Genomic DNA, 27,974 nt, shown 5'->3' with positions numbered 1-27,974 from the left:
AAGGAAATCCCAAAGAGTTAAATTTAGATACGGCTGTGTTAAAATTTCCTGGGTAAGATGAGCCACTGAAAATCAAATTATTTAAGTCAGAAGTGTCAGGAGAAAATCCAAACACTCCGAAAATCTTAACACAATAAGAAAAGATGATGCCAGCTTTTCTCTAGAGAAGAAGAGCGGGTTTATGTTTTGCCCCAGAAATTCTCCTTTCTTTTCTGAGCTCGTGCTAAAGTCTGGCAAGCGCGGAGACTGGAAGCTGCAGAGCGAGCAGAGATCTCGGACAGTCTGTCTACATCTGTAATGAGAGAATCCCAGGGTCACATCCACGTGAAAATACCTACAGAAAAATATTATGCTTAATGCACTATTACTAGGAAGCGGAAAGCATCAAGTCACTAGCAACGCTGGCTGCATCAGGAAACAGGGAACCTGGTGGATGGAGAGCTTACTTCTTCATACTTCATGGCAGTTCTCCAAGTGTACCAGAGGTCAGGGGCATGCCCATGTGCTGGAACCTTTTTTTTTTTTTTTTTTTTAACATCACTTAAGTCCCATCATGTCATAAATTACACACTGCTTAGGATTTCAGAATTATCGAGAAACAAGCCATCCTAGTTTCAGAAATGCAACCATTTGGATCAAAAGGTTTTCTATTTAAAAAGCAAAATGCTGGTGCTGGGAAGGTGACTCAGAAGCTAAGAGCACACACTGCTTGCTATTCCACAGGACCTGAGTTCAATTCCCAGCATCTACAACCCTACAACTGCAACCCCAGGGCAATCCCGTGCCTCCAGCCCAGCCCAGAGGGTGCCCACATACATGTATGTGTACATGGCCACACACACGTTATCAAATTCAAAAATACATCTTCTCACATGCTACATTTTAACGTGGTTTGTTATATTACTTTTAGGGGGAAAGTTTGGCAATGTACTATCCTTTTTTGGTATGAAAGGCCACATTCTGAGTGAGCAAATCCATCACATGTTTATAGAACTGTTGCTCATCAACAAGACAAAAGGCAAAAACAGATTCAAAGGGGCCAGACTTGTATTTCAAAACACAACTTATTTTCTGCTTTACTGAATAAAGAGTTGCAAACTTGTTAAAAGAGGAAAAACTTTCTAACTGTAAAGTTCAAATATTTTTCCCAACTAAGAATCAATAAACTCAGGAATTGTTGGCACTTTAAGATTACAGCTATGTTTCTCAGGATGGCACAGGAGTCATTTTGATTGTGCACCCTAAGATTTCAAAACTCCTCCTGCCTTTATTAAAATAAAAAACTTGACAGGATGCAGATTATACAGGAGGAAAGGCATCCATTTCCATTAATTACACATATTTTTCATAATGAAAAATGGTAAGAATATACAGGCACTTGAAAAAAAATATAAATGTTACATCAGGCCAAATTTCTGAGACAGAGAGGTGGAGGCAGCAGACGTGGCTTCTGCTGAGGTAAAGCGCCATTTGCTGGGGAAAGGCTCCTCAGCACCCAGTCCCCCCTGACTCTGTATGAGACAGAAGCAACTTCAGCCCCATCACACGGTCTCAAGGACCCAGCGTAGGAACATCTGTGGAAGAGCTCTGGGATCTGTAAGGCGCTAGACGACCGTAGGCAAGGCAGAAGCTACCTTACAGGACTAGAGGCTGATCTTAGGTAACTACCAAATACCTTCATCATTAAAGGCTTCATGCGGAGGTAACAGCAAAGTGTTCATCCTTGGTTTTCTCACTTAAAGAAAAAGGGCAGTAGACATCATCCGTTAGCTACTAAATATCACATATTATGTGGTTTGAACGTCTGTCCCCCCAAAATTCACAGTGAAACTGAATCGCTGTTGAGATCCATGAGAGGCTGGCTCTTTAGGTGACCAGGTTGTAACCTAAGTCAGGGAGGCTCCGCCCTTCCTTCTCTTGCCTTTTATTCTGCCAAGAGATGGTGTAGCAAAAACACCTCCCTTGCTGCTAGCCCCTCTGTCATGCACTTGCCAGCTTCAGGAGCCACGGGGCATCCATTTCTGTTCATTATAAATTGACCAATCTCAGCTTATCTAATATAGCAAACCAGTAAACCATTCACGGAAGGAGGTAATCAGAAATTATATCAGCTAAGTTTGTATATTAATAGAAATCACTGCGAGTACATAAACTATACCGAGGCACCTAACATTCTTCCAAATGATTACATTGATATAACTTCACAGAGATAGAGAGGCTTCCTTTGAGAGATGAAAACCCAACAGACACATTGAGAGACACAGCAGAAGCCCACAGGACAAAGAAAATGAGAGACCAGGAAACAGCAGTTAAGTTTGGGGAGGCAAGTGGGGGAGATAAGCATCTAATTTACACAAGATGGCAGGCATGGGGGGGTCAGCAGAACCCAGAAGGTAAGAAGCAGTGATCTGGGGGGGGGCGGTGTGTGGGTGGAGGGAGTGATGGGGGTGCAAATGCTCAGTCACCCTGCAGCTAAGAAGCAGCGATCTGGGGGTGTGGGAGTGGGTAGGGGGAGTGATGAGGGTGCAAATGCCCAGTCTCCCTGCAGCTAAGAAGCAGAAATGCGGGGGGTGGGGAGGGGGAGTGATGTGGGTGCAAATGCCCAGTCTTCCTGCAAGCTGCAGAAAGGAAGATAAAGCAGGGGCTCTGAAAAACTTTTTAAGCAACAAACAGCTGGGGCACAAAATCACCTCTAAATTTACACAGCTAGACAGGTGCCTCTCCTGAGCATGAGATAAAAATATGTCTCTAAAGGTTTATAGAGCTACTGTGACCATATGTCCTCTGCCTAAGGACAGGAGCAGCAGAAAGGAAACAGAAAAGGAAGAAATCACTACTTAAGAAAACTTTCTAGAAGAGCTGACCAGGGGGGAAACTCTACTGAGTACCAGTAAAATGCCCGGGGAGACACCCACTTCAAGATGCATCATTGTAAGTATCAGTAGCATTGGGTATAAACAGTCCCAAAAGCTACCAGAAAGAAAACAACACACACAAAAGCTACAGAACGAGAACAGCAGGAGAACTCCCAGTGTGCAGGAGGAAGGGCACCAGCAGCAGAGCAATGCCGAACAAAACCACAAAACCCAAGGGAACCACCTCTTGACTTCCACCCGAGCAACACCAGGCAATGCCCAGGGATGGTTTTTGTTCCTGCCTGAAGAGGAGGCACTATGGCACTTAGTAGGTCTCCTGTATGAGTCTTGGTAAGGACCTGAGACCTGGCACCTATTAGGTCTTCTGTATGAGCCTTTCACTTTATAAAGTGAAATGTGAACTTGGACGCAGCAGGACAAGCCAGTGTCCACGACAGAGATCTGCCCCATTCACAGAAACCCATCAGCCGGGACTACCTGACCTACTGAGACGCTGTTGAAAGGAAAGAAATGAAGAAAAAATAAGGAAGGAGGTGAGGAAAGAGGCAGGAAGGAAGAGAGGGGAAGAGGGACCCATAATAAATTTAAAGTAGAAAAGAAAAAGAACTAAATAATAGAACCTATCAGTATGTGGTACCTACCTCTATATAATGCTTGCCTATCAGTATAACACTTTTATTTTTAAAAGACAAGAAATTTAAACCAAAACACTTACCGTTATGCTGAAATTCAGGGTGTCGCAGACGGCCCTGGATCCTGTTAGGAGGAGGCCAGTGAGGCAGGGCACTCGGAGAAGGCTGACTACCAGGGGTGTTTGTCAGATGTTCTGGAATTTTCAAAAATCTGAGGCCATCGTCTTCACTATCCTCACGCAGAGGCAGGGGATCAACTGTTTTCATGCCAGCAGCAGGAGAAGTCAGGAGACACACAGCACGGTGGTTTTCTTTCTAGATGGCAAAAGAAGATGCACACATGAGTTTCTCTGTGTAGCCTTGGGTGTCCTGGAACTCACTCTGTAGACCAGGCTGGCCTTGAACTCACAGAAATCTGCCTGCCTCTGCCTCCTGAGTGCTGGGATTAAAGGCGCGCGCCACCTGTCAACTAGCAAAGCCAACAGAGGCACAAAAGTCTCAATCACGCCTTGACTTGCATCAGCACCTCATTTGAGCCTATGGATGTGACATTTACACCTGAGGGAGCTGGACTGAAGAGCTGATGGTTTTCTCCCAAGAGGAGCCAGGAAAGAACAGAGGTCTCCCACTTACTCCCCTTTCTCCGGCTCACTCGTCAACTACAGGCCACACTAAAGGGACACTTCTCTGCTTTTCTTCCTAGTATCTGAGAAGTTCTGTCATCTTGGTTTTACTGCTGTGAAAAGGAGCTAAGACAAAGTATTGTAATGGAAGGGGTCCTCAGGCTTAATTAAACCGACTGATCTGCTTTTGAGCCTCAAGCCTCTTTACTGGCACTGTTCTAACTCTGCTTGAAGAAAAAAAGTTCCCCAGAGGAGCCAGTGACTTGATTTACCCTGTGAGTCAAAGCCTCCTTGCTTTTTCACTTCAGATCTCCAAGGGCCTCCTGATGTCATTAGGATAACACCCCACCTCATCACGGACCCTCCTTTCCAACCTCAACTCCCACCCCCTCTTCCCTCTAGATCTACCCCACACTTTCCCCTTCTCTTGAAAACTCAGCACCCTTCACTGGGGACTTAGAGGGACATCATGGTAGCTGTGGGGGCGGGGTTCACCCTCCTTGAGGATCTTTAGGCAGTCATGGTAGACCACCGAGACCATTGGTTTTTTCTTTTTTTTTTTTTTTTTTTTTTTTTTTTTTTCAGTAGTGCGACTACTGGCTGGCAGCTACTCACACAGGATTCTGTAAGAAACCCTAACACAACACAGTGGGGGGGGGGGAGGGAAGGAGGGAGGGAAGGAGGGAGGGAGAGACCAGAGAAGGATTAGCTGGGAGGGATGGGAGTAGTGGGAGGCAAACAGAAGGTAATGAGGATCAAATACGGGAAGAATACACACCATGAGTGCAAGTATCACAGTAAAACACATTATTACATTATTATGTACAATTAATAATGTGAATAAAAACAAAACAAAATGAGCAGTCAGCACTGGGAGAGAAAACCTGGCACTTTCTGTTCTGCTTGGGAAACACCCCGTCAGGTTCACTGCCAGAGCCCTTCCCTCCTCAGGTCTCCCCCAAAGTGTTACCCAGCCTGTGCAGCCTGCATGGCCCCACAACAAAGCCTCAGCCATCCCTCAGAGGACACCTGAGGTTTAAGCCACAGCACTTTTTCCTACCTGAAATTATTTTTTTTAAGATTTATTATACATACAGTGTTCTGCCTGCAAGACAGAAGAGGACATCAGATCACATTATGGATGGTTGTGAGCCACCATGTGGTTGCTGGGAATTGAACTCATAACCTTTGGAAGAGCAGTCAGTGCTCTTAACCTCTGAGCCACCTCTCTAGACCCTAAAATTTTTTGCTGTTGTTGTTGTCATCATCGTTGTTTATTTTTGAGACAGAGTCTTTCTGTGTAGCCTTGGCTGTCTTGGACTTGTTTTGTAGACCAGGCTGGCCTCCAACTCACAGTGATCCACCTGTCTCTGCCTCCCCAGTGTTGAGATTAAAGGCATGCACCACCACTGCCCAGCTGAAATTACACTGCTTTATAAAATATACTGTCTGTTTCTTCCAGTGAAAAGAGAACTTCCACAAAGTCAGAAAGTTGTGTGCCCAGACCTCAGGACAGTACCTGGCACTGGCACACAGAGGAGCCACTAAATATGAAAGGAAGTATACAATAAAGTTCCCTACATTCCTCTCCCAAGGCAGCCTGGGACTGACTCAGTACAAACCATGCCCTCAGTCCTGTCAGAAAGCCAGAAAACCACAAGTCAGGCACAGTTTTGCTCTGTTACCTGACCCATCACCAAGGCTTCCCTTCCACAGTCCTCCCGTGTCACCCACTTCTACCTTTGCCCCCCCCCCCCCGCCACCCTACCCCTCGTTAGTTCATGATACCAATGTCTCCTTTCCAGGACACTTTCCAGGACACTGTCCCTTTCAGGGGGTCACAGTCTACTTGTGCTCCTATATAGACACACACCTTGTAAAGCACAAATCACACTGAAACTATTTCAAGGCTCAGTATTCAAGGGAAATACTGCCCCTCAGTGGCCAAGTTCCCTCCTAACCAGCTCAGTGGCTTCCCCTGCTTCTGAGACGATGGGAAATGCTCAGTTACTATCTTTGCTAGCTTGGTGCTAAAGCCATGAACCCTACCACGCCCTGTGCTGCTACAAGAAGTGCTGTGAATTAAACCAAACTACAAGTTTGATCCCTCACCCAAGGGATGGGTGAGGCTTTGTGCTTAGGACCATGTGGATGGGCGCAGCACTTCAGCTAGGACAGAGGGAGGGGCTCTGGCAGAGAACCCAGCAGGGTGTTGCCCAAGCAAACAGAAGCTGTTGCTTCTTCAAACTCTCTGCTCTTTTCTGCATGGGAATTTTGTACAAGCCACGTGCCATGCTCCTTTCCCCATCCTTTTAATCAGGTGAATTATGGCTTCTAAGAACTTCTTTGACTTCATACAAGTCTCTCTGTGCTAAGCCAGGGCTCTACCACTGAGCTACATCCCCAGCCCCCAAAAGCACACAAGTCTTACAATCAGGCTAATTCAACTTTGAAATTAAGTAATCCAGCTTTGAAATCTTACTAGTTTTTTTTCTTTTTTTCTTTTTTGTTTGTTTTGCTTTTCGAGACAGGGTTTCTCTGTGTAGCCTTAGCTATCCTAGACTCACTTTGTAGACCAGGCTGTCCTCAAACTCACAGCGATCTACCTGCCTCTGCCTCCCGAGTGCTGGGATTAAAGGCGTGCGCCACCATGCTCAGCTCAATAGTTTTCTTTTATATTTAACTCTTTGTATAACTGGTTGACATGCGTCCCCTCCCACAGTCTACTCTTATTCACTATGGGACCCACAGCATCTAGCAGGTGCATGCATGGTAAGACACATCCACAAGATGAAGTGAGCAGATGCATGCTGGGTTCTTAGGATCGTTTCTAAGATCTAGGGCAAGCGTGATGCACCCCACAACTCAGGAGGCTAAGGCTGGGGGACTGTCCGTGTGTGCTAAAGAAGTAGGAAACAGGGGCTAGAGAGAAGGCTCAGCAGTTAAAAGCACCAGCTGCTCCTGCACAGATGCCCTGGTTCTATTCCTAGCACCCACAGGGCAGCTCACAGCCATCTCTAACTACTTACAGGGGAGAGACAATGCCTTCTTCTGGACTCTAAGGGCACTAAGCATGCATGTAGTATTCAGATATACATGTAGTGAAAACAACCATACATGTAAAAAATTAAAATTTAAAAATAATTTTTTTTAAATGAAAGAGAAAGTAGGTTAGATATTCTGTAACTCTTCCAAGAGTCATTTTCCATAGTTCAAGGCCAGCCTGGGCTATGTAGCAAGACTTCTTTGTCTCAAAATGCAAAAACAGAACAAGAAAGAAAAGTGTTTCTTAATGAACAAACCAATACTATGAAAACTCTAAAGCTTTGTGGGGGACGTTGCTGCTTTAGAGATTAGAAAGTGTGGGATGAATCCACAGACGTCAAATTCTGCTCAACTGAGTGACAGCCAGGTGACACTGACTTCATCACCTAAGGTCATTCTGAAGGCCAACAAGTGACAACTGTACAGGTGAAGGTTACTCAGGTGGCTGCCGCCCTCAATCCTCTACAGTGTAAGGTGTACAGTGTAGAGTCAATACTGAACCTCATCAGGGTTACGATCCATTCTCCCCGATGCCCACAATTCATTTATTACATGAGACTGTAAACCCAAGAAGAGAGATTTTCCTCTGAAAAACAGATGTCTACCTTAGTAATATCTTTCTTTGGGGTTTCTAAGCCATGCTGGTAGGACGCTCTCTTCCACTGCTCGGGGGTTGACCGCTTCGTTTTACATGGAGACACTAAGACCGCTCCACCTGGAAAACCCCATGAAACCATGCATCAGTCCCAACAAGCTACAGTCTAAAGGGCGGGCTGGACTGCAGGCTGCAGGCTGTTACCAACGGCTGGAGTCGTGAGGTCATGGTGAGTCCGCTGGATGCCGAGTTCTCTCAGCTTCGGAGTAGGAAGCCTGCCTCCCCTCCCTGAGGAGACAGAGGATAGCTCCGACCTAAAGAGAGAAACCATCTATTAGGAAGCCTTTCCGCCAAAGAAAACATGGCCAAAACTACATCACCACCATTATGTGGTATAGTAATAAAGCATAAACTAAGAGAAGTCTACTTTGTTTCTGAAAAAAACAAAAAACAAACATTTAGATTCATATGCAGGGAGCCTGTAACAGCTGCCTATAATCCTAGTGTTTAAGGAGGTGAGCACAGGAGAATCACAAGTTCCAAGCCAGCCTGGGCTATCCAGGGATATCCCTGCTTAAGAACAATCCTTTTGGAAAGTCTTAATCCATATGTAGTTAAGGGGAACTAAGCCTCTACAGGAGGGAAGGCCACTGTAAGTCAGAAATCCCTAACGCAGAAGTCTCCCATAGCCAGCTCCCAAGTTCCACGTTAGCCGCAGCACCCATGCATGAGTAAAGGCTCCAGACAAAATGCATCACCAGCAAAGAAGCGCTCCCCAAAGCTGTGTGCACATACAACCACCATCACTAGCTAGTCTCAGGAAACACTTTAAAAACATTACCCAACAGCAGCGCCTTTCTTTCCTGACAGAAGCACCTGATATTAATGATTTTAATTCTCCATGAAGTCACTCTTCCAGACACAATTACAAATCTGAAAAATCCTCAGTCTAATTCCTCCCCAGGCAGCACAGTGCTCCGGTGCTCCCTCCGCAACCACTGGTGACTCAAAGGTCAGTGTGAATCACATGCCAGCACATACCACACAGCAGCGCCTACTTCACTGCGTTAAAAACCCTGCTCTTATTAGTCATAAAACTGCCAGTGTAAAACCCTACACCCAGCGACAAGGCGAGTGCACATTAGTCATGTTCTAGAATGTTCTATGCTGAAGAACTCAAGTCTCACCCTTCTTTTATCCTGTCTGCCTTAAATGTCTCTTGTGTGTCCAGTTCCTCTAGCTCCCCCACACGGGTCTGCTTGGCCTTTTCCCTTCCCTCTTCCCTGTCTTCCTCCCCTCTGGGCTGCTCCTGTGCATCTTCCTTGGTGTCCTCTGCATCCCATGCCAGCTTCCTCCTGACAGGCATGGTGGCGGCCTCTGACAGGTCCAGCTTCGCGGTGGCATTTCTTGGGGGCTGCTCTCCCAAGGCAACCTTCCTTTCTTCTAGTTTGGCAGGAGGATGTTTCTGGGGAGTCTTGTGGCCTGTAAGATCTCTGCATAGCAAAAAAAGTTTTATTGTAAGTCTGCGTTTGAGTGTCTAACTTACACCGGTTCAGTCAGTTCACCACTCCCTTCACTTGGTTTCCACACTGATAGCCTTGCCAAGGTAGTGAAGTTATTGAGGGACACTGTACATGAGAGCGATGCCTGAGTCTCCACTAAAATATCCCCAAAAGTCATATGCACCTACTTTCACACACATATATTTACACTTCTGGTGACAGAGCCATTATTCACCCTCAAAGTGAAAAAGACTAACCCGCAGCCAGGCTAGTGTGTCATTATTACATTCATAGTCAGGCATAAATTCAATTATACACGTAAACAAGTATGCAGATTCAGAGTTTTATAGCTTAGATTCATCTAAAGAGAACCGTGGCAACTTTTAAAGCAAGGTCACACAATGGAATTACAGATGAATTTGCTTTATGTGACTACACAGTGTGCTCTAATTTCAAGCTTTTTTATTTGCTACAAATCAATGTGCTATTTCTCTCCCAAATAGTTAAACTGTGATCGCTTTACAATTTAAAAAAGCAGAGCATTCTCTACAACTAGAGGCCCCATTCCAGATGAGGCACACGGACTCACTCACGAATGATAGCAGATACACACCACTAGCTTATAGTCAGCCCCTCTCCTCTCTCTCTCTTTTTCCAGACTGGGTGTCTCTGTGTAGCCTTGGCTATTCTGGACTTGCTTTGTAGACCAGGCTGGACTCGAACTCACAGAGATCCGCCTGCCTCTGCCTCCCGAGTGCTGGGACTGCAGGAGTGCACCACCACACCTCGCTACTAGCTTATATTCTTGTAAGTTTTTATGGTTGCTTTTATTTTTAACTTTACTTAAAGTCTTTTTACATCTACCCTACAGCCATTCTACTTCTGTAGTTGCTACAAAGAATATTGCAAAATTTAGCCATCTAGACTTATGTATTATTCATACAGAAACACACAGAGCAAGTGAGTATACCATAACTGTATTTGTCACCGAGAGTGCGTTTTAAATAATGAAGTCAGAGGCCCACTTGACGTCTTTAATCCCAGCACTTGGGAGGCAGAGGCAGACGGATTGCTGTGAGTTCAAGGCCAGCTTGGTCTACAGAGTCCAGGACAGCCAAGGCTACCCAGAGAAACCCTGTCTCAAAAAAAAAAACCAAAAACACAAAAAAAAACAAACGAGGCCCATTTGACTAGAAGGCAGACTGTGGGTGGTCGGATCACTGTCCCTAAGTTACTCTGTGATGTACAACAGCTACAACTCGCTCTTCTCATCCTCCACAAAGAACACCTCACCCAGCAAGGTCCAATGCTCGGATGTTGCCGCTAACGGGTCCTTCTGAGCTCGTGGTTGAGGAGACGTCCCAACAGTAGTTCTTTTCAGACAGGATCTGGTTCAGATGGTCCCGAGAAAAATGCGTCCCCTGAATTCGCTTCCTGTACGACTCGGCCTTTTCCCGGAGTTCCTTAACCTACAGGAAGAGTTCAGACGGCATCCATCACTGTCAGTGCTCTTTTACCCACAGCAACAAGAACATAACAGAGCCAGTGCATTAACACAGCCCAAGTCCAGTGACAAAGGCAGGCAAAAGTAATAGCCACATACACTCATCAGACAATGCATTTAAGCAGAAATTAAAACAATTAGGCATGAGCAAAATGGAGCTATTTTATTCCGGATTAGCAGGCAAAGAGATATTTGTAGTAGCTAAGAAAAATATTGACACATACTTTTTTTACTTCAGCTGAAATTACACAAGTATTCTATGCATTACTATAGTTTTTAAGAACTCAAAAGCAACCAACCTCTGCATACCACATGGCATTTAGAGAACCCTAGGGGAGGAATACAGAGACACTTAATGACAGGTTAATGCCATAAACAAGTATTAATGGGAATCAATGAGACGCTGTATCTAATTAGTCTTCCCTCTAAATATACACTAACTTGTCAATTGATATTTCTTGTATTCTTAGTAATGTTTGACTCAGTAACCAAAATATCTTAATACTGCTCAAGGGTCAGCCACATTCTTGTTTGGTTGCGATGGTGTTGGTGACAGGTAGTTGATTATTATCCTTAGCTCCTCATCTCTGACTGTGACGGTGCTGGTGATAGGTGATTGATTGGTATTCCTAGCTCCCCAGTCTAGCTTAATCCCCAGCTGCCCACAGAAGACCCCACTGACAGTTGAAAGATTCCCTCTCCAAGCTCCTCAGGTTCCCTTGGAGTCAGCAAAACCTCAACTTCAAAAACAAAAAACAATAAACAAAAACTAAATAAATGATTAAAAAGAAATTCCTATCAAATAATAGTGATGTATTCAACGAGATAACAAGATTTTTAAAAATTATGAGTAACTATAGAATATTTTGAATTCTCTAATTAGCAAATAATATACTTTCCTATGAAAGGGAACCTAACTACCATTTGAAACCCTTTTATTTTACGCATTGCACTGCCACCTGCTGGCTTCTCTAAAATGCATTTAAAACACACACACAACAAAAAGAGCTGAATTATAAAAATTCTGCTTTAAAATTCTTATATTTAGCAACTTTTATTGCTACTAATAATTCTCTATTTTTAAAAACAGTTCTAGCATTTTTGAAAAATTGCTTATCACTTGACTATTTTAGGCATAACTGTTAATAACTATGTCTTTTACCTTTCACATGAAGAGATTTGTATACATTGTCATCACTTCATTCTTTATTAGCAGTAGTAGTAGTAGTAGTGTGTGTGTGTGTGTGTGTGTGTGTCTCTGTGTGTGCGTATGTCTATGTGTGTGTGTCTGTCTGTCTGTATGTGTCTGTGTGTGTGTGTGTAAGTGTCTGTGTGTGTATGATTGTGTGTGTACGTATATGTGTGTCTGTGTTTGTGTGTCAGTGTCTGTGTGTGTGTCTCTGTGTATCTCTGTGTGTGAAGGTCAGAGGACAACTGACCTTGCAGAGTCAGCTCTCTCTACCATGTGGGACCCCAGAATCAACCTCACATAGCCAGGACTGGCAGCAGGCATGTCACCTGCTGGGCCATCTCTCCAGCCCTAAAATCTTTGTCATTTTCTACCATACAGGCAAGACTCTTCTCCTATCACGAACTGTGCATTAAAACTTCATGCTTTGCTTAAAGACAAGAAAGCAAAGCAAACAATGAAGCCTGCAATACAAAAGCAACTGGGGCCCAGTCCACAGCTCCTAACAAGGCAATTGTGAGCACAAAGGTAGGGAGGGCATTACCCTTGTAGGGAATTAGCCAGCACAGAGAGAGCACCTATGCGGCAGGAGAAACCAGACAGCCCCAGCAGATGCTCTTATCCAGACAAACTGGAATATATCCTAACAGATTATCTAAGATCCCATTTTCTTTGCTGCCAACATGCGCTATGTGCACGTATCAGTTCTATGGACTCCTAGACTTCACAGAAAGCAGCATCAACGGCAGGACTGAGACATCAGGTGCCAACGTGCTGAGTGACTCGCAGGGTGTTCCACATGGCTAGGAAACCTGGTGTAAGCATCTGATCTAAGTGCCCTGTATCAGACTGTTCACTGACTACGTAAGATGTGCATGACTTAGGTCACATCCTCTGTGCTCTCTCCATGAACCCGTGACCTTGCAGCAGGGAGGGGCAAGCAGCAGAGGGAAACAGCAACCAGAGCTCCAGGCCTGGCTAACAAGGACAAAGGAAGCCAGCCTGTATGTAAATTACCATCCTAGCACCAGCACAGCCTGTGCCCTATGAAACAAATAAGGACAAAAACTGAAGGACAGGTTCAAAGGGCTCCAATCAACACGGCCTTGAATGCTGAACAGTGGGAAGGAACAGTCAAGGAGGCCACGCCCTGTTCCCACGGGAGCTCCATATTGCTGAGTAAGAGAATGGGTGAAGACACCTCTGTGTACAGTGATCACCTTTGATACTAATTATTAGAAAGGATGGCGAGCAGACACTTTATAGAAATTTGGTATGATTGTTCAGTTCCATTTATTAATGATATATGAAACCCAATGCTTTCACAATTCTTCATCAGCCATCCTTCCTAAAAAAAAGTCAGTGCTAACATTTCATCTAAGTTTTATATTTAAATGTCTATAATCCTATATTAAGATGAAAACTAAAGAGACTGTTATCTCTCAGAGTAAGGCGTTCATTGGGCAGGAGGGGAAAATTGAGTGTGGACTCCAGAAATAACCCCTAAGACCAATGGCCAGGACCACTACAAAGGATAGGAATCAATTATCTCCAACTAAATACCCACACAGTAATGCCACCCAATGGCAGGATATATTATAACCAGTGTGTAGAGAGATGGCTCAGAGGTTAAAAGCATTTGCTGCTTTTGTATATAGTACCAGAGTTCAGGTCTCAGCACCCACATTAATTAGTGTAGAAGAATGTTAATTCGAAACATGGCTATTCTGGCAAAAAATATCACATCCAAGGCCTCTGTGATCCAGCTGGAATACAAACACACCTTTTTTTAAAAATGTTTTTTTATTTAGTTTTTTTATTTTACGTGCATTGGTATGTAGGTGTCACATGCCTTGAAACTGGAGTGACAGACAGTTATAAGCTGCCATGTGGGTGCTGGGAATTGAACCCAGGTCCTTTGGAAGAGCAGACAGTGCTCTTAACCACTGAGCCATCTCTCCAGCCCACAAACACACCTTTAATTCAGGAGACAGGGACAAACAGATCTGAGTTCAAGGCCAGCCTTCTATAAAGCAAGTATCAGGTAAAGAAAAGCTTAGGTCCAGGCATGGTGGTACATGCCTTTAATTCCAAACAAAGGTAGAGTTAGTTTGTAGAAGGAAGCACCCATGTTTGAAAGTGATGTCTAATTGAGTGGCAGAAAAGGTGACAAATCAGATTGACAGAATAGGATACACCCAACTCTCATGAGAAGAGAGAGGAAAGGGAAGCTACTTAAGAGGCAGTTTTACCAGGACAGTAATAGAGAGATGGGTTGCAGAGAGAGAGAGAGGGGGGGGGGGGAGAGATTTTCAGGTAAAGACAGGAGGAGCCAGAAAATGAGAAGAAGCCAGAAGATTAGGGCAGACTGCTGGGTTAGTTTGAGGCCAAGCAGAGCAATCCCAGGCTGAGAGAGAAGCCAGACTGAATAAGTCAGCTGGGAGAGGAGGAGTCTGAGCCAGAACAGCTGAGTTGAACCAGCCAGTCCAGAGCTCAGAAAGAACAAGTAAGGGTGAGCTTATTAAGGAGTCTCAGAGACTGCAAACATTCTAGGCTTAGGTTAGATTGTATGGAGGCTAGAAGCTTCCAGGACTAGGCCTAGGTTAGCAGAAGAAGGAAGTAAGCCTCCCAGACAACAACTGAACCCGGAGAATAAAATTACTATTACAACAATCACTTATAACTCCAGTTCCGAAGGATACAAGACCCTCTTCCGGCCTCCACAGGCACACAGACACACAGACACACAGACACACAATCTGAACACTGTAAGGAGAATGTTTTCATTTCTGAATTGCCTTTCTCAATTTGAACTAAATAATTTAAAATTTATATACAGAAAAACCAAATTCACAAAGTCGAGAGGAAATAATCTTTTTTTCTCAAAACTCCTACCCCCCAAGTGAGGAGCAATCTTATGCCTGGCTCTTACAACACCCGTCAGATTACAGAATGTCTCTCAAATGTGGCTCTTTATCTTGAACCAAAGTCCTAATCGTCCTCAAAAGTCACATCAATAACCAAGCCAAAAAGATGTATTTGCCTGCATGAAAGAGGACAAGGCAGGAGGACTGCTATGGGACTGAGGTCAGGCCCTTTTAAGAAACCAAAAGTTAATTTAAAACCAAATTAATGTACAACAGACCCAGTCATTCAAGGCAATCTTTTAAGACCGCTATAAAGAGTGGTGCAGTTGCAATAACAGACAGATGCGGAAGGCACAATCCCGTCCAAATCCAGCTGCAGACATCCCATGAATAAGGATGTGGGACTTAGGATGGAACACACAGTGGTTTTGCTAAAAATAGATCCCAAAGGTGCAGCATTTAGACCGTTTAAGAGGAAATTAAGTTAGCAGCTGCACTATGAACCAACAAGTGAGCTTAGTTGGGATGCGGGCTGCAGAGAGGGTTCCATGGGGAAAGCACTAGCCTGTTTATCCTGGTATAACCCCAGCACTGCACGGAAAAGGAGGACCATCCTGGGCTCTCAATGGCTGGCCAGTCTAGACCATCAGTGAGCTCTGAGGTCAGTGAGAGATGCTGTCACAAAAACTAAGGTAATGAGGGATCCCAACCTCTGGCCTTCACGTGCACAGCCATGTGTGCACACTGCACACACCACACATACAACATACACACCAGAAGATGCTGGGGGGAGGAGATGGCTGATACTGATACTCAGGCGCCTCATTACCAGCCACACACCACCAATAATGGTCCAGGGGGTAAAATCCTAGGATTTCAGCAAAATGCGGCCCATATTAAACGTCTATACCTTGATAAATAAAACTTAATCACTTATTTCTGAAGACTATTTTCCTTTTCTATTGCCAATCTATGTGGGTTTTTTTTGGTTGTTGTTGTTTTTTGTTTTTTGATAACAGGCTAAGACAAACTTCACTCCTAAGTATATGCCTGCAACTTCCAGTAGCAATGAACACAGCACAAGGTTACGGCATCACAATACCATATTAGATAAAACTGAGAAAGCAGATGACACAGCACTCATCAGGGCAATATGCAGAATCTCACCTGACTTCCCACGTCCCTACAGTCCTCTAAATACACTAAATGTTTACAGTTGAGGCCTAAAGACCAACTCACCTTAAAGAAGTCACACACTGGCAAAGAATCTTTCCAAAACAAGACTTTCTCATGACCTCAATCCTGACCCCCTGGCCCCCATCAGCTACACTGTTCTGTGCTCCCCAGTTTTCTCCTGCCCTGTCTCTTTGCCAAGACCTACAATGCTAATAAACTGTCCAACTGCTTGGGGGATTCCGTCATTATTCCATCATGACTGCTTTGGATGCTCAGGGCTTTTATTTGCTGTCACTAGAGTGAGTAGACAAATGGCCCAGATGAAGTGGGAGCTGGCCTTGTCCCATGTAGCCTGAACTAGGCCCAGGTACAAAGTACTGAGTATCTGAAGTGAAAAAAAAAAATCCAAAAGCTTCCTGAAACAGGATGCTGAGGCAGGGGTGGTGGATCCTTCTCTGGACGGGGCCAGCCCAAGGGATGAACAGCTCAAACAGGCCCAATCTAACTTATCCTCTTCAGAAAGATGGATGGAAAAGAACATCTATTATTATACAGTCCAACCAAAAAAAAAAATGTTTTAATTTAGTTTGTGTACATGGAAAAGGTTGAAAACTGCCAGGGTCCACTTTTGAGACACTAATTGTACAGTAATACAAGAAGGCCCACTTCTCAGCCCCAGGATATAAGTGCCCTTTCCTCTGGCCTGTCTTTAGAACCCCAGCTTCTCCCCTGTGTCAAGGTACCCTAAAGGTAGAACTTGAACCTGAATGAGCTCAGGCTGCACCCATCCTTTTTCCACATGCTGCAGTGGTGCAAACTGTCAGCAGTCTTACTATCACAGGCCTTGTGGATTGACAGATGACCTGCAGTTCAAAGACGGACGGTCCAACTGTCATGAGAACCAGAGCAACAAAGCTACGGCCCTGTAAACTCAACTATCAGCTTTCTGATGGTTTAAAAGATGATTTTAATAATAAATGTCAATCTCTAAGGAAGCCATTGGCATAAAAACAGCGAGCACACTGGTAAGTTGACAACGACTACACACAATTCAGATGGTGGGATTCGGAATAGTATTATGGCATCATCCATCTTTAAGTGTGAATGAAACTCATTGTGAAACTGTTGGGCCGCCTGGAAGAAAATGTGACACCACAGACTCACCTGGTTTGGCATGTTCTCCTTCATACGTGTCCAAGCTCCAGCTCTATAGAAATACTGGGCTGGGCTCAGAAACTTTGCTCTATATTCAGAATTCACCTTTCTACGAGAGACAGAATGGATATAAGTACTCTAGCGTGATGACCACCCGAACATGACTGTTTCCTGATAAAATACATACCCGAGCTTTTGGTGTCTCCACGGAGCAAGCTTCCTCTTAGGCTGGTCTGAGTCTTCCGATGCCATCTCTACTTCTAATTCTAAAGGCTCGTCTGCCTTATTACATTGAAATGGAAATAATTTAAGCTTTTATGCTTAGAGATATCATACATTAAAATAAAAACAGATGTTATAAAGGTAGGCATGGTGATTCTACTACATTTTTGCTTTTAGATGTTTTAGCTACTAAAGAAAACAAAACAAAAAAATCAACAAATAAGTTTTAAAACCAAGTTTCGAGCCTTATGTTTTTCTAATTAACAAATACCATCTAAATATTAAGCAAACCACTTAATAAATACTAAACAACACTACTACATACTGAGCAGGGATTCTGATTTAGTCCTTAAGTTTATGGTCAAGTGTTACAAGTAATTAGTGTTGCTGGTTATCACAGTGTTATACAAAATAACACTTTCCACCCCCAAGAATATCATAGGTCGAAAGCAAGTGTATGTGTATGCTGTGTGCATACAAGTGCGTATCTGTGCATGTGCATGGTCATGCATGTGAGCCTGTGTATGCACGCACACATACACAGATAGATAATTTTACTTTTAGTCATATACTTTCTATTTTTAAAAACCACGAAGTACCAGATAACATTACTACAGGAGACTAAAAAACAATGTTTATATTTATTTCATTTTCCTATAATCTGCAATGACTCTAGCCTACTAGTCAGAACTTTGAATACCTGTCAAATCACACACAAACCTAGGTGTTTATATCCACTTAAGTAAATGAGATGAATTATACTAACTATAACTTAGCATAACAAAAATTTTGCCCTAAGATAAATGTGTATACACATTGCTATCATTCCTGCTGCCCTGCATCTCCCGCTACTTCAAAGCCAAACGTTTGATGTTTGATGTGGAAGATTTACCTGCTGCGTTGCTAAGTACGGTCATGCTGCCTTACTTTCAGTTACTTACACATCTGTCTCCCAGCAGCCCAGGTGCTGCTGAGCCTTGCTGTGTCTGCCTCCTGTACCCTCAGTACCGACGCAGGACGTGGCTCACATAAGTGGTCAGTGAGCACATGGCATTTAGTGAACAAATGAGTTAATGCTAGCAAAGAAAAGGGGGCTACAGGAGGTAATGGGAAAGTGTGCCAAAGCTGAGACCATCCGTAGGAGCTCAGGAGCTGGCGCTACCTTCTTCTCTGGAGAGGGCGTCTCAAGGCCACTGCTTCCCTTCAAGTCTTCTCTGAACTTTGGCTCCTTCACTGGAGATAAGCCCTTGAAATTCCGCGTGTATTCAGTTTCATGGACAACTGTACTCCCACTGAACTGTGGAATAACTTGGCTTTTATTACGGAGAACCTTAAACAAAAATAGTTCAGTTTTGAGTTGGTTATTAACTAATATAGAACTTAGGTATTTAATTGCTCTTAAGAACTCATTAAAAAGTTGAACTATAATACACAAAAAAGGCAAAACTGTATATGACTGCAATTTCATTTCACACGTGTATTAGTAGCCAAAGGCCAAATTTCTATACTTGTTACTATGCTTTGAGTAAATAGTCAAATTATGATACAAATGTTACTTAAGCAAAAATAAACAACCATGTTCCTTATCTGACTTTCCCTTCCCAGAGTTCCCTGCTTTCTCCTACCAGTTTAGTAATGAGATAAATGAAATAAGCATATTTTCATAATAAGAACAGACATTAGTTTTATTAAAGTAACTGTTATCAGCTCTACAAATTATGTTTCTCCTTGTCAGAATTTCTCCTTTTCTGAGGGAACATAGGTGATACCCGGTATTTTCAATCTGGGATTTTTTTTTTCTTGCCTCCTGCTTGCTTGTATTTAGCATTTTCACTAAGGCAAGAGAGAACATCCCGGAATTGCTACATTTCTCTTTTAAATGTTTTTCTTTCACCCATAATATTCAAATAATATGGCTTCCACGTGCTGGTATACCACCACTGATGACAACGAAATCACACGGAAAAGGGAGGGTGCGGGGTAAGACCTACCACTGCTTGCAACACTGACTAGCACACCGTTCTGCAGACCCTAGCCAAACAGTGCGCCCTCTCAGTACCACACAACCTCAAGGGCCTTCCAGCCAAAACTATGCCAGCTCCTTTAAATATTAAGATGACAACCTTATAAGAAAAGGCACCTGACTCAAAGCCGATGGCTCCCTGGAGGGGCACTGAAAGCTTACCAGTGAGCTCTTTCACAGACCCCAAAGCCAATGGGCTCTGAACATACAAAGAGCACTCGCTTCCCGATGAAGTCCTTTGAAAGCCTCACTAAGAAAAGCAATGGGCTCACTGGTGAAGACTCTGCTGGAGGTTTATTTTACACTGTGCTTCTGATCCTATGAAAAAGAAATTCTGCAAAATGCTTTCATTGGCATGTAAAATTTGTCAAGCAGGCTTTGGCTTGAATCAGCTCTGGCTTATAGGTCAAATGCGCTACAAGAATGAAGCACAATTTTCAAGGCACAGGTATTTTAGGAGCACTTACTGCCTAGGAATGCTTGCAAGTAAACAGAAGAGGCACTGGTCCCACTCAGTAGGTCACAGAAAGAGAACCCATCACTTTGTGTTAGACTCCACAGGATCCTAGACCGTATTTTGATAACAAGTAAACAAAGCTTCCCCAGTTTACATGCTGAGTGGTGAGGGTGCCTGGGGAAGAGCTGCCCTGCTGTAGCTAACATTCTCTTGGATTTTAGGTACAGAGTAGACAGTGAACACTGAAGTACTGGCAAAATGAACTGAGGGCATATAAAGGGCCGTGAAGACTTATAAATACAAAGATCAGGAAAAAGAGGAAGCTCCACAGGCTTCTGGAGCTATTAGATGTGGAGCCGAAAGTATAGTCAAGAAATAAAAAAGAATTCCGAGTCTGAGAACTTCTCTGGGGGGCAGCGACAGTTAACAACAGTATTTATTAGCAAGGTAAGAAAATACTCAAATTGCACATGAAGATAATGAAACCTGTCTCACAATTAGTCCAGTCCCTTTTAAACTGCTTCAAGGGAATAATAATCATTAGTTCTACTTTCAATATATAAATATCCAAGGAGCTTGTCTTTCTTGAGAAATAAACATGCAAAAACATTAGTTTAGAATATAACCAATTCACTGATTTAAAAATAATAAACTAGAAAAAGACCTTTTGCCTGTGAACACTTACCCCTCCCCCACCTTCTCACTAGCCTACCCCCTACTTAGTGACCTGGCAATAGTGACCAGCAATAGCATGGGACAGTATAATATTACCACTATAAATCATAAGGGAGGGGAAGAGGCTAGCAAACCTCTCATTCCGTCTTCCAGAGCCTAGGTCAGGCCTAGGTCAGCAGCAACTCTCTTTCAGCTCTCAGTCTGCATTACTAAATTGGGTTAGAGCACTCAGAGACACATCACATCTTAGGCTACCTGATTGGCTGCAAACACCGGAGCGGTTTCTTTACTGGTCTTCCAAACAAACTGCCTTTGGTATTCAGAATTTCTCAAGGCATTATGCGAGGGAACAACAGCCAATCCAGCTTTCTTACGAAGATGCCTATCCAACTGTTGGGGAGGAAAAACCCACTCAGAGCTATTAAAATCTGCTACATAAGCTCCTTTTAAGTCTAAATTGTGCTATCCAACATGCAACATGAAGTTTATCTTTTTAAGTTTCAGTGTACCCCGCTTGCTAAGTATGTGCACACAGCAATATGGCAAACTTTTACCTTTTAAATTGTCAAAATATTTAAATTCCTTTCTTAGTGCCAGAGGATCATTATGCATATCAAAAAATAGTATTGCTCAATTGCTTCCCCCAAATCATTCACAAGTAAATTGAATATTTAAAAAAAAAAATCACAGCACACACTTCTGTGGCCACCCTCCCCTCTGCCACCCAACCTCACACATCACCTTCCATGGTCCCCTACATCCCCTGGCTTTCTCAACAAGTCACAGATTCGGCTCCAGCGCTCCTAAATGGCTCCAGGGTTCCAGTCAGTGGTAGAAATCAACTAGAAAAAGAGCAACAGCCCGGAGAATGTGGGAGGCAGTGAGATTCCCACACACCCCTGCAGCGGCTCCTTATGTGCTTGTGGGGACCTGCTGCATGCCAGCTGTGACATAAGAGGACAGAACTGCAGGATCTTTGAGAGCCAGCCAGAACTCTCTTCCTTTTTCCTCCTGTCAACTGAGATTCTGTTTGTTCCTTGCTGGTACACAACAAGAAAGTGAAATGAGGCTAGGTAAAGTCATCTGGGCATGCCAGCCAGAGAAATGGCCTACTGCCCTTCTGTGTCAGTTTGACCTCTTCTGATGAATAAAACCGAGAGGCAGACTGCCCAAGCAGGGAAGGCAAGTCTCAGTACAGCAAGTACAGAATAGTGAGAGGTAAGAATAGAACCGTTCTCAGTAAGCAGCCTGCTGGCATCTATACCAGAGACACGGGACAAGAAAATAACACTTAACAAGAAAAAACTTAAACACACAATGTGATAGTAATGAAACAACAGTGAACCAATAAAGCCTGTCACACTTTTGAGCAGAAACAGGGCGGCTACTCCTACCCTGGGATCTACACTCTGTGGAAGAGGTTTGAGGGAAGGGTCCAGCTCCGCATCCTCATTAGCCAGTGCATGGTTTCCCGTGATGGCCTGGTGCTTTTCCACAGCGTCAGGAGGCCCTTCAGCCCTGGAGTCTGCAGAATGAGACCGGGTTCTCTTGGGAACCCGGGAAGCCTCTAGTGAGGGAACCCCTTCTTGGTCAGCATCTTCTTTTTGCTGTGCCTCTTGTGGTTTTGGAGTTTGGAGAGTCTGAGGCTCTGGTGGGACAACCATCTCATTCTCTGTGATGGCTCCGTTCCACTCCAGGAATTTTGAAATCTGAGGGTCATAGTAGGGAACTCTTCTTTTTGAAGTAAAACTTGGTTCTTTCGTGATCCCTATAAGACATAGCATAAAAGCAGCTACCACCAATGTTCACAGTCAAGAAAAGCTTTTAATAAAACCTGTGAGGAGAAAGATAAGACTTTTTTTTTAACAACTGGAAAGATAAGACTTTAAAATTCAGTTGAGAGCAAGATGGCACCTGCCACCAAGCCTAACAACCTAAATTCAGTCCCCAGGGCCCTCATGGTAGAAAGGAAAACCACCTCCCACAAGTGACTTCCACACATACCCCATGGTGCATGTGTGCACACATACATACATACATGCACACATACCTACATACCCACATACCCAACAAACACAAAGTTAAAAAATATAATGGTGATGCACATACACACACACACACAAATTCCTCCAGATTTAGCACTTTTTAAACCTGACTAGGTGTAGTTTTCAACATCCAAATATTTATTCTGCTTTTAAAAAGCATTAAAATTGAACACTGAGGTCACAAGGGTCCAAGCTATTCTCACAAGTCACAGGGATCACAAGGTGAGAGGCCTGGCATGCCAGGAAGTGTGTGTTGCCTCCGTTTCTGGTTACTTTTCCTGTGCTACTTAGCAGAACAATAGGCCCTGGCCTATCCAAAGGTGGACCAGTTCACAAAGCTTCTCTTATGCAGAACACACCAAGATGAAAGAGGTGAGATGTCACCATGCTAGACCTTGGTTCTCCTTCTGCCTTGATTTCCTGAGAATTAAGAAGAATGACCCTTTTTAACAAGAGTGAGGATACAATTTCTCTACACCTCTCTCCAGCGGGAGTACACAGGGCTCAGCCTCCTGTGGAGGTAAATGGAGCTCCACAATGCCACTGAGCTAGTGCCCTGGTACAGCCATCTTTAAATAGAAAGAGGGCTGCTCTCACCTAAGGAAGAGTAAGACAGAGCAGAAGGGAAGGGAAGGCGACAGAAAAAACTGCCATGAGGTAAAGCCACCACTCCCAAACCTCTCTCTGAGCTGCCTCTGCCACTGAAGTGAGGGTTCCATGCCCATGGGCTTCCTAGACTACAGACTTCAATGGACAGGCACACAGAGAGACCTTGAGGGGTTGGGTGAGCAGAAAGGAGCATTTTCTACATCCCGAATTCCATGTGTGTCTTGCTTGACACTGACTTGTCTGTCATCTGGGCTTCTATTTGCTCCAGCCTACCACAGTGCCGCTTCAACTTTACAAAGAAGAGCACACAGCTCAGGCAGCCTGGCACTGCCTGTGGTAGATCGCTGCTGCTTTTTACAAGGACTCAGGGCTAGGGAGAAAAAGGGACAAGAAAGCACAAGTCACTCCTGAGGGACCCTGGGTCACGGGACGGCAAAGGCACAGACTGGAAATGACAAAGGAACAGCAGCAAATCTATGCATAAAGTTCAGGTATGGAGAGATGGCATGGGGCGTGCGGGCATGCACCTTAACTCAGAATCCAAGCATAATGTCGGACTTTTCTCACAGAGGGTCACTCTAATTTGGACAAGCCAGTTTGCTATTGAGGTTGGCTTTGCAAATGAACATTTTCTATATACACTGAATGAACAGAGGTGTCAGCTCCAAAGTTTGAACAAATATACATAATAAGACATAAATACACTCAACCAAAAGACAGAGTCTTTGAAACTATTTGTGAAAGCTTAAAAAAAAAAAAAAAAAAAAAAACTTAAGATCAACTTTAAAATGGGAGGAGGGGCTAAGAAGCTTTTAACTTTGGGGGTAGCACTGGGGCCTCACATGCCAGGCACACGCTCTACCACTGAACAACACTCTGCTACCCTCTGGATTCCTTTTTTTATGTGCATGAGTGTTTTGCCTGCATGTATGCATGTGTACTGTATGCATGATTGGTGTCCCCAGGGGCCAGAAGAAGGACTTACAGATATTGTGAGCTGCCCGTGGGTGCCAGAAACTAAACTTGGGTTCTCTGCAAGACCACCAGCGCTGTTAACCGCAGAGCCACCTGTGCAGTCCCTCTAACTCACTCTGGGAAGTATGAAAACAGAACAAAAGGAAATTGGAAGACCACTGTTCGAGGCTTCCGCCTGGGCACAGGGTTGGGATTTTGGTAAGGAGCAAAACGAAGGAGGAAGATTCTCTGTCCTCCCAACTCCAGCAAATGGCCTTGGTAATGGGGACGCACTGCACTCAGAGAATGGACGGACACCAGTCCCAAGTAAGCCTGCTGCTCTTCTGTGCAAACCTGCCACCTCCGTTTCTGAACGGCCTGAAGTTCTTGTGCTGTCCCCTGGGCTTACCTAAAACCCCTACTCACCTTCCTCCCCTAAACCTTTACTTCCTTCTAAATGTACCGCGCTCCAAACGGTCTCACCTGCATAGTCTCCTCTCGTCACTGGCCCCAGAATGCAGCTGGCCTCAGCTACACTGCTAAAGGACAATTACTTCTCGAGCAGATGCTCTGGTGTCCAGGCACACCCCAGCGCCTTCCGTGAGGTGGCGATCCCTGAAGCCAGTTTATCTTGCGTTCCTGATCTAACAAGCTCTCCCAAGTTCAGAACTTACGAGCAGAAAGGTGGCCCGGGGCTAAGCATCTTTATGCAGTGGGGGTGGGGGGTGGAGGGGGAGGGGGGAGCCCGAAAGAGCTACCCACACCCCATTCTGTTCTCCAAACCTAAATGAAACACATTCCTTGTGCTGCTGGCATCCCTTCCCAGTTTGGTGTCCTCACTCTAAGTCTTGTCTTTTCCCTGGCTTCAAATGCACAACATCTGAGGGGCTCACACATCAATCAGTCTCTCTCACACATCACCCTACAGGACCCTGGTACTAAAGCCCTCACCAAGTCACGCCTCCTTCAGTCTGGAACAACAGTCCTGGGAGTCTTGCTTCCTAAGGCCCACTGGGCAGGATTGGTTTGCTCAAGGTTATGGTTATTGCATATTCAAATTCAGATGTATTCATTAATTTAAAATTTTCTTTTCAGGCTGATGAGATGGCTCAGCCTGAGTTTGACACCACCCCACCACCCCTGCCCATAGCTCATACAAAAAAGCTAAGTATGGTGGCTTGCTTTTATAATCTCAGCACTAGAGAGGTGGCAACAGGTGGGCCCTAGGGCTCTCTGGCCAGTAAGCTTAATTGGTGAGCTCCTGGCCAATGAGAGACCACGTCTCAAAATAAAGTGGGCAGCCTTCCTGAGGAGTGACACCCAGGATGGTTCTCTGGCCTCCGCATGTATATGCACAGGTGTACCTACCTGCATGTGTGCAATCATGTTTTTAAAAATGTTTAAAATTAGTTTTAATAGTGGAGTGTGTCTCAAAGCTCCGAGTTTCTACTAACAAAAAAGGAGACAGAGGGCGCGCTCAGAGATCTTATATTCTAGTGAGAGAGGAACAGAGCAGAGACAACTCGCTCTAGGAAACCTCCGCCCAGGGTGCAAAGCTTCTGAGGTCTGGGGAAAAGCGCACGTTAATAGGAAGAACACAGTCTCTAAAGTCATGGGCACTGACCAACAGAGACAGGAAATGAGTCCATGACACTGCACCTGGGTACGGACTCCTGATCTCCTCAAGATTCTTCCAGGCCTCCTCCTAGACTCGTCCCTCTCAGTTTTCAGGTCCCAGCCCAAACAAACCCCAGAAGAGCCTTTTCCAGAACAACCACTCTCAAGTGTATTCCCTTCAACCTTACTCTTCAAGCAGCAGTCTACCGTGCTATTTTATATAAAATCTGAATCACACTATTTACTGAGTTTCTTTGTTTCAAAATGTAAAGGAGTCTGGGATCCCAGTATAGCTTCGATAAATATTTGCCAAGATGGGTGGATTTTAATTGCTTTGTAAGAATAACCCAAGGTTTGTTCGAGTTATAATGGCTATTGGTTTGCTCAACTTACCTAACTGATCCGATCTAAGTCCTGCGCGCGAGTACTTTTGCCTCACTGAGGGATTATAGGACTCTGACAAGTAAGACTTTTTCCACAGAAAGTTTCTCTGGTACTCACTCAGCCCCTGAAACGCAAAGTATAAACTGAGCATCAGAAAGAAAAAAAAGAAAAAAAGATCTTCCCAACCTTTCCAAAGGGCGTTGAAAGGCCTAGGAATGAGAATTAAACCCAGACAAGAGCCTTAATAATGACTAATATTTATCCAGCCCTGGGCTAAGTAGCGCTTTAATCCTTACAACCAGCTGAGGCAGATAGAAGCAGGCGTCTGGGCTGCCTTTTAACTGGTTCTCTAACTCCAACATGTGAGCTCATCTGATGAAGTGCAGTAACAAACAAAAGCCCTAATCACCAGAATTCTCTCGTACACCCCCATCAAAAGCATATTATGGATTACACCTAGTTCCTTTTAATAAAAGGCAATTCGAGAAAGACAAGTCCCCCCCCCCCCCCCCCCCCCCGGTCCCTTAGTCCCTTAAGAATTAAGAGTCGGGATTACTCCAACACCACGGCCACCTGTTGCGTTGCGTGCAAGAGTGCTAGTGCCTGGAAGTGTTGGCAAACCCTAAAACAAACGTACAGCTGGGCAAGCTGCATACCTACCCAGGCTCTCTCCTCTTACTGATGGCCGGATTCCCAAGCCTCTAGTTTTGCGGGAAACGGAGCTAAATGCTAAACGTCAGAGGGACCACAGGTGCCCTTCAGGGAGAGCAGCCTTTCGCCCCACTGTCAAGTGCCCTTCCTTCCTCCTGCGCTCCTGGCGACCCCAGATTGATTCCGTCGGGCCCCCATCGAACTCTCCCACGCCCGCACCTCTGCACAGGGCCACGGGACCGAGCATCCTCCGCCCCGCACAGGCTCCGACCAGGAGGCTCGGTGCCGTCAAGGCGCGCCACGCATCCACCGGGCGGGGTCCCCGCCACACGCCGCGGAGCCCCCGGCCTCACCTTGAAGCGCACCGGCATGTCGCCCTGCGCTGCGGAACCTGTCCAGCCGACAGTTAACGGGACTGAAGCCCCGAGGGGGCGGGGCGACAACACTGGTTCCCTAGCAGGATCCCTGGACCCGGCGTCCCCGACTACGCGCCGGCGCACTCCGCGCCGCCCTCCCGCCCCGCCTCTCTGCCTTGCTCCGCCCATTTTGCAGCCTGAAGACCAATGGCAGCCCTTACCGTCATTACGATTAGACCAACCGGAGCTCCGAAAGGGCACCGCCCCGCTCCCTAATGGCGGGCGGAGAGCCGGCCAATGAGGATACGGGAGCTGCGGCGGGCGGGGCCCACCGGAGCTTTGTCCTGAAGGAGGCTGAGGACCAAGTCCCCGCACCGCAGACCAGCCTTATCTGCTGGGCCTCGGCAGCCAGAGCCCGCCTCGCTGGTTCCAAGTCCCTGACGTCACAGGACATGAAAGCGCGCCTGCCATTCCAGAATGCACGATGGAACCCAAAGTTTCTTTTTCCTCAAAGGAAATTGTCTGGAAATCAGTTCCTAGCGACTCAAGCGTTACCCTAGCCTCGGGTCAAAAAGGGAAGGTCCAAAAATACATTCTTAACGATGTAGGCAGACTCAAATGAAGTGTATTAAGATCGCAAAGCCAACTGCATCTTCCTTTGATAATGTTCCTCTTTCACCTTCTGACCTCCTTCCGAAAAAAAGGGCTCAGAGAGGGGGAAAAAAAAAGAAAGTTTGTGAATCATAACTACTAGTGAGGAGGGGGTGGGCGGAAGGAGAGAGAAATCTGATTTTAATAGGCTATAGCCGTCATCATA

The 27,974-nt window shown here is 45.0% G+C and overlaps 1 protein-coding gene across 4 annotated transcripts; it reads right to left on the bottom strand.

Annotated features, from left to right (window-relative positions):
* Mdm1 (Mdm1 nuclear protein) lies at nt 1-27,321 on the bottom strand. Of its 4 annotated transcripts, XM_051170823.1 has the most exons (15): nt 27,155-27,321; nt 26,160-26,274; nt 21,936-22,309; nt 20,797-20,931; nt 18,549-18,716; nt 17,352-17,446; nt 17,174-17,273; nt 11,077-11,106; nt 10,567-10,742; nt 8,959-9,264; nt 7,976-8,085; nt 7,782-7,891; nt 3,592-3,823; nt 1,676-1,735; nt 1-292 (listed from the first exon to the last, which is right to left on the bottom strand). In XM_051170823.1, the coding sequence occupies exons 1-15, from the start codon at nt 27,170-27,172 to the stop codon at nt 180-182; spliced, it is 2,142 nt and encodes a 713-aa protein (XP_051026780.1). In that variant the 5' UTR covers nt 27,173-27,321; the 3' UTR covers nt 1-179. The 4 variants fall into 4 exon arrangements, with proteins under 4 accessions (XP_051026780.1, XP_051026782.1, XP_051026783.1 ...); XM_051170825.1 differs by lacking the exon at nt 11,077-11,106; XM_051170826.1 differs by lacking the exon at nt 20,797-20,931.
* Between the last annotated feature and the right edge of the window lie 653 nt (nt 27,322-27,974).

Source organism: Acomys russatus, chromosome 28 (assembly GCF_903995435.1).
Source record: "Acomys russatus chromosome 28, mAcoRus1.1, whole genome shotgun sequence".
Classification (NCBI taxonomy): domain Eukaryota; kingdom Metazoa; phylum Chordata; class Mammalia; order Rodentia; family Muridae; genus Acomys; species Acomys russatus.
The sequence above is the reverse complement of the archived record's forward strand: the minus strand, read 5'-3'. Positions and strand labels throughout refer to the sequence as shown.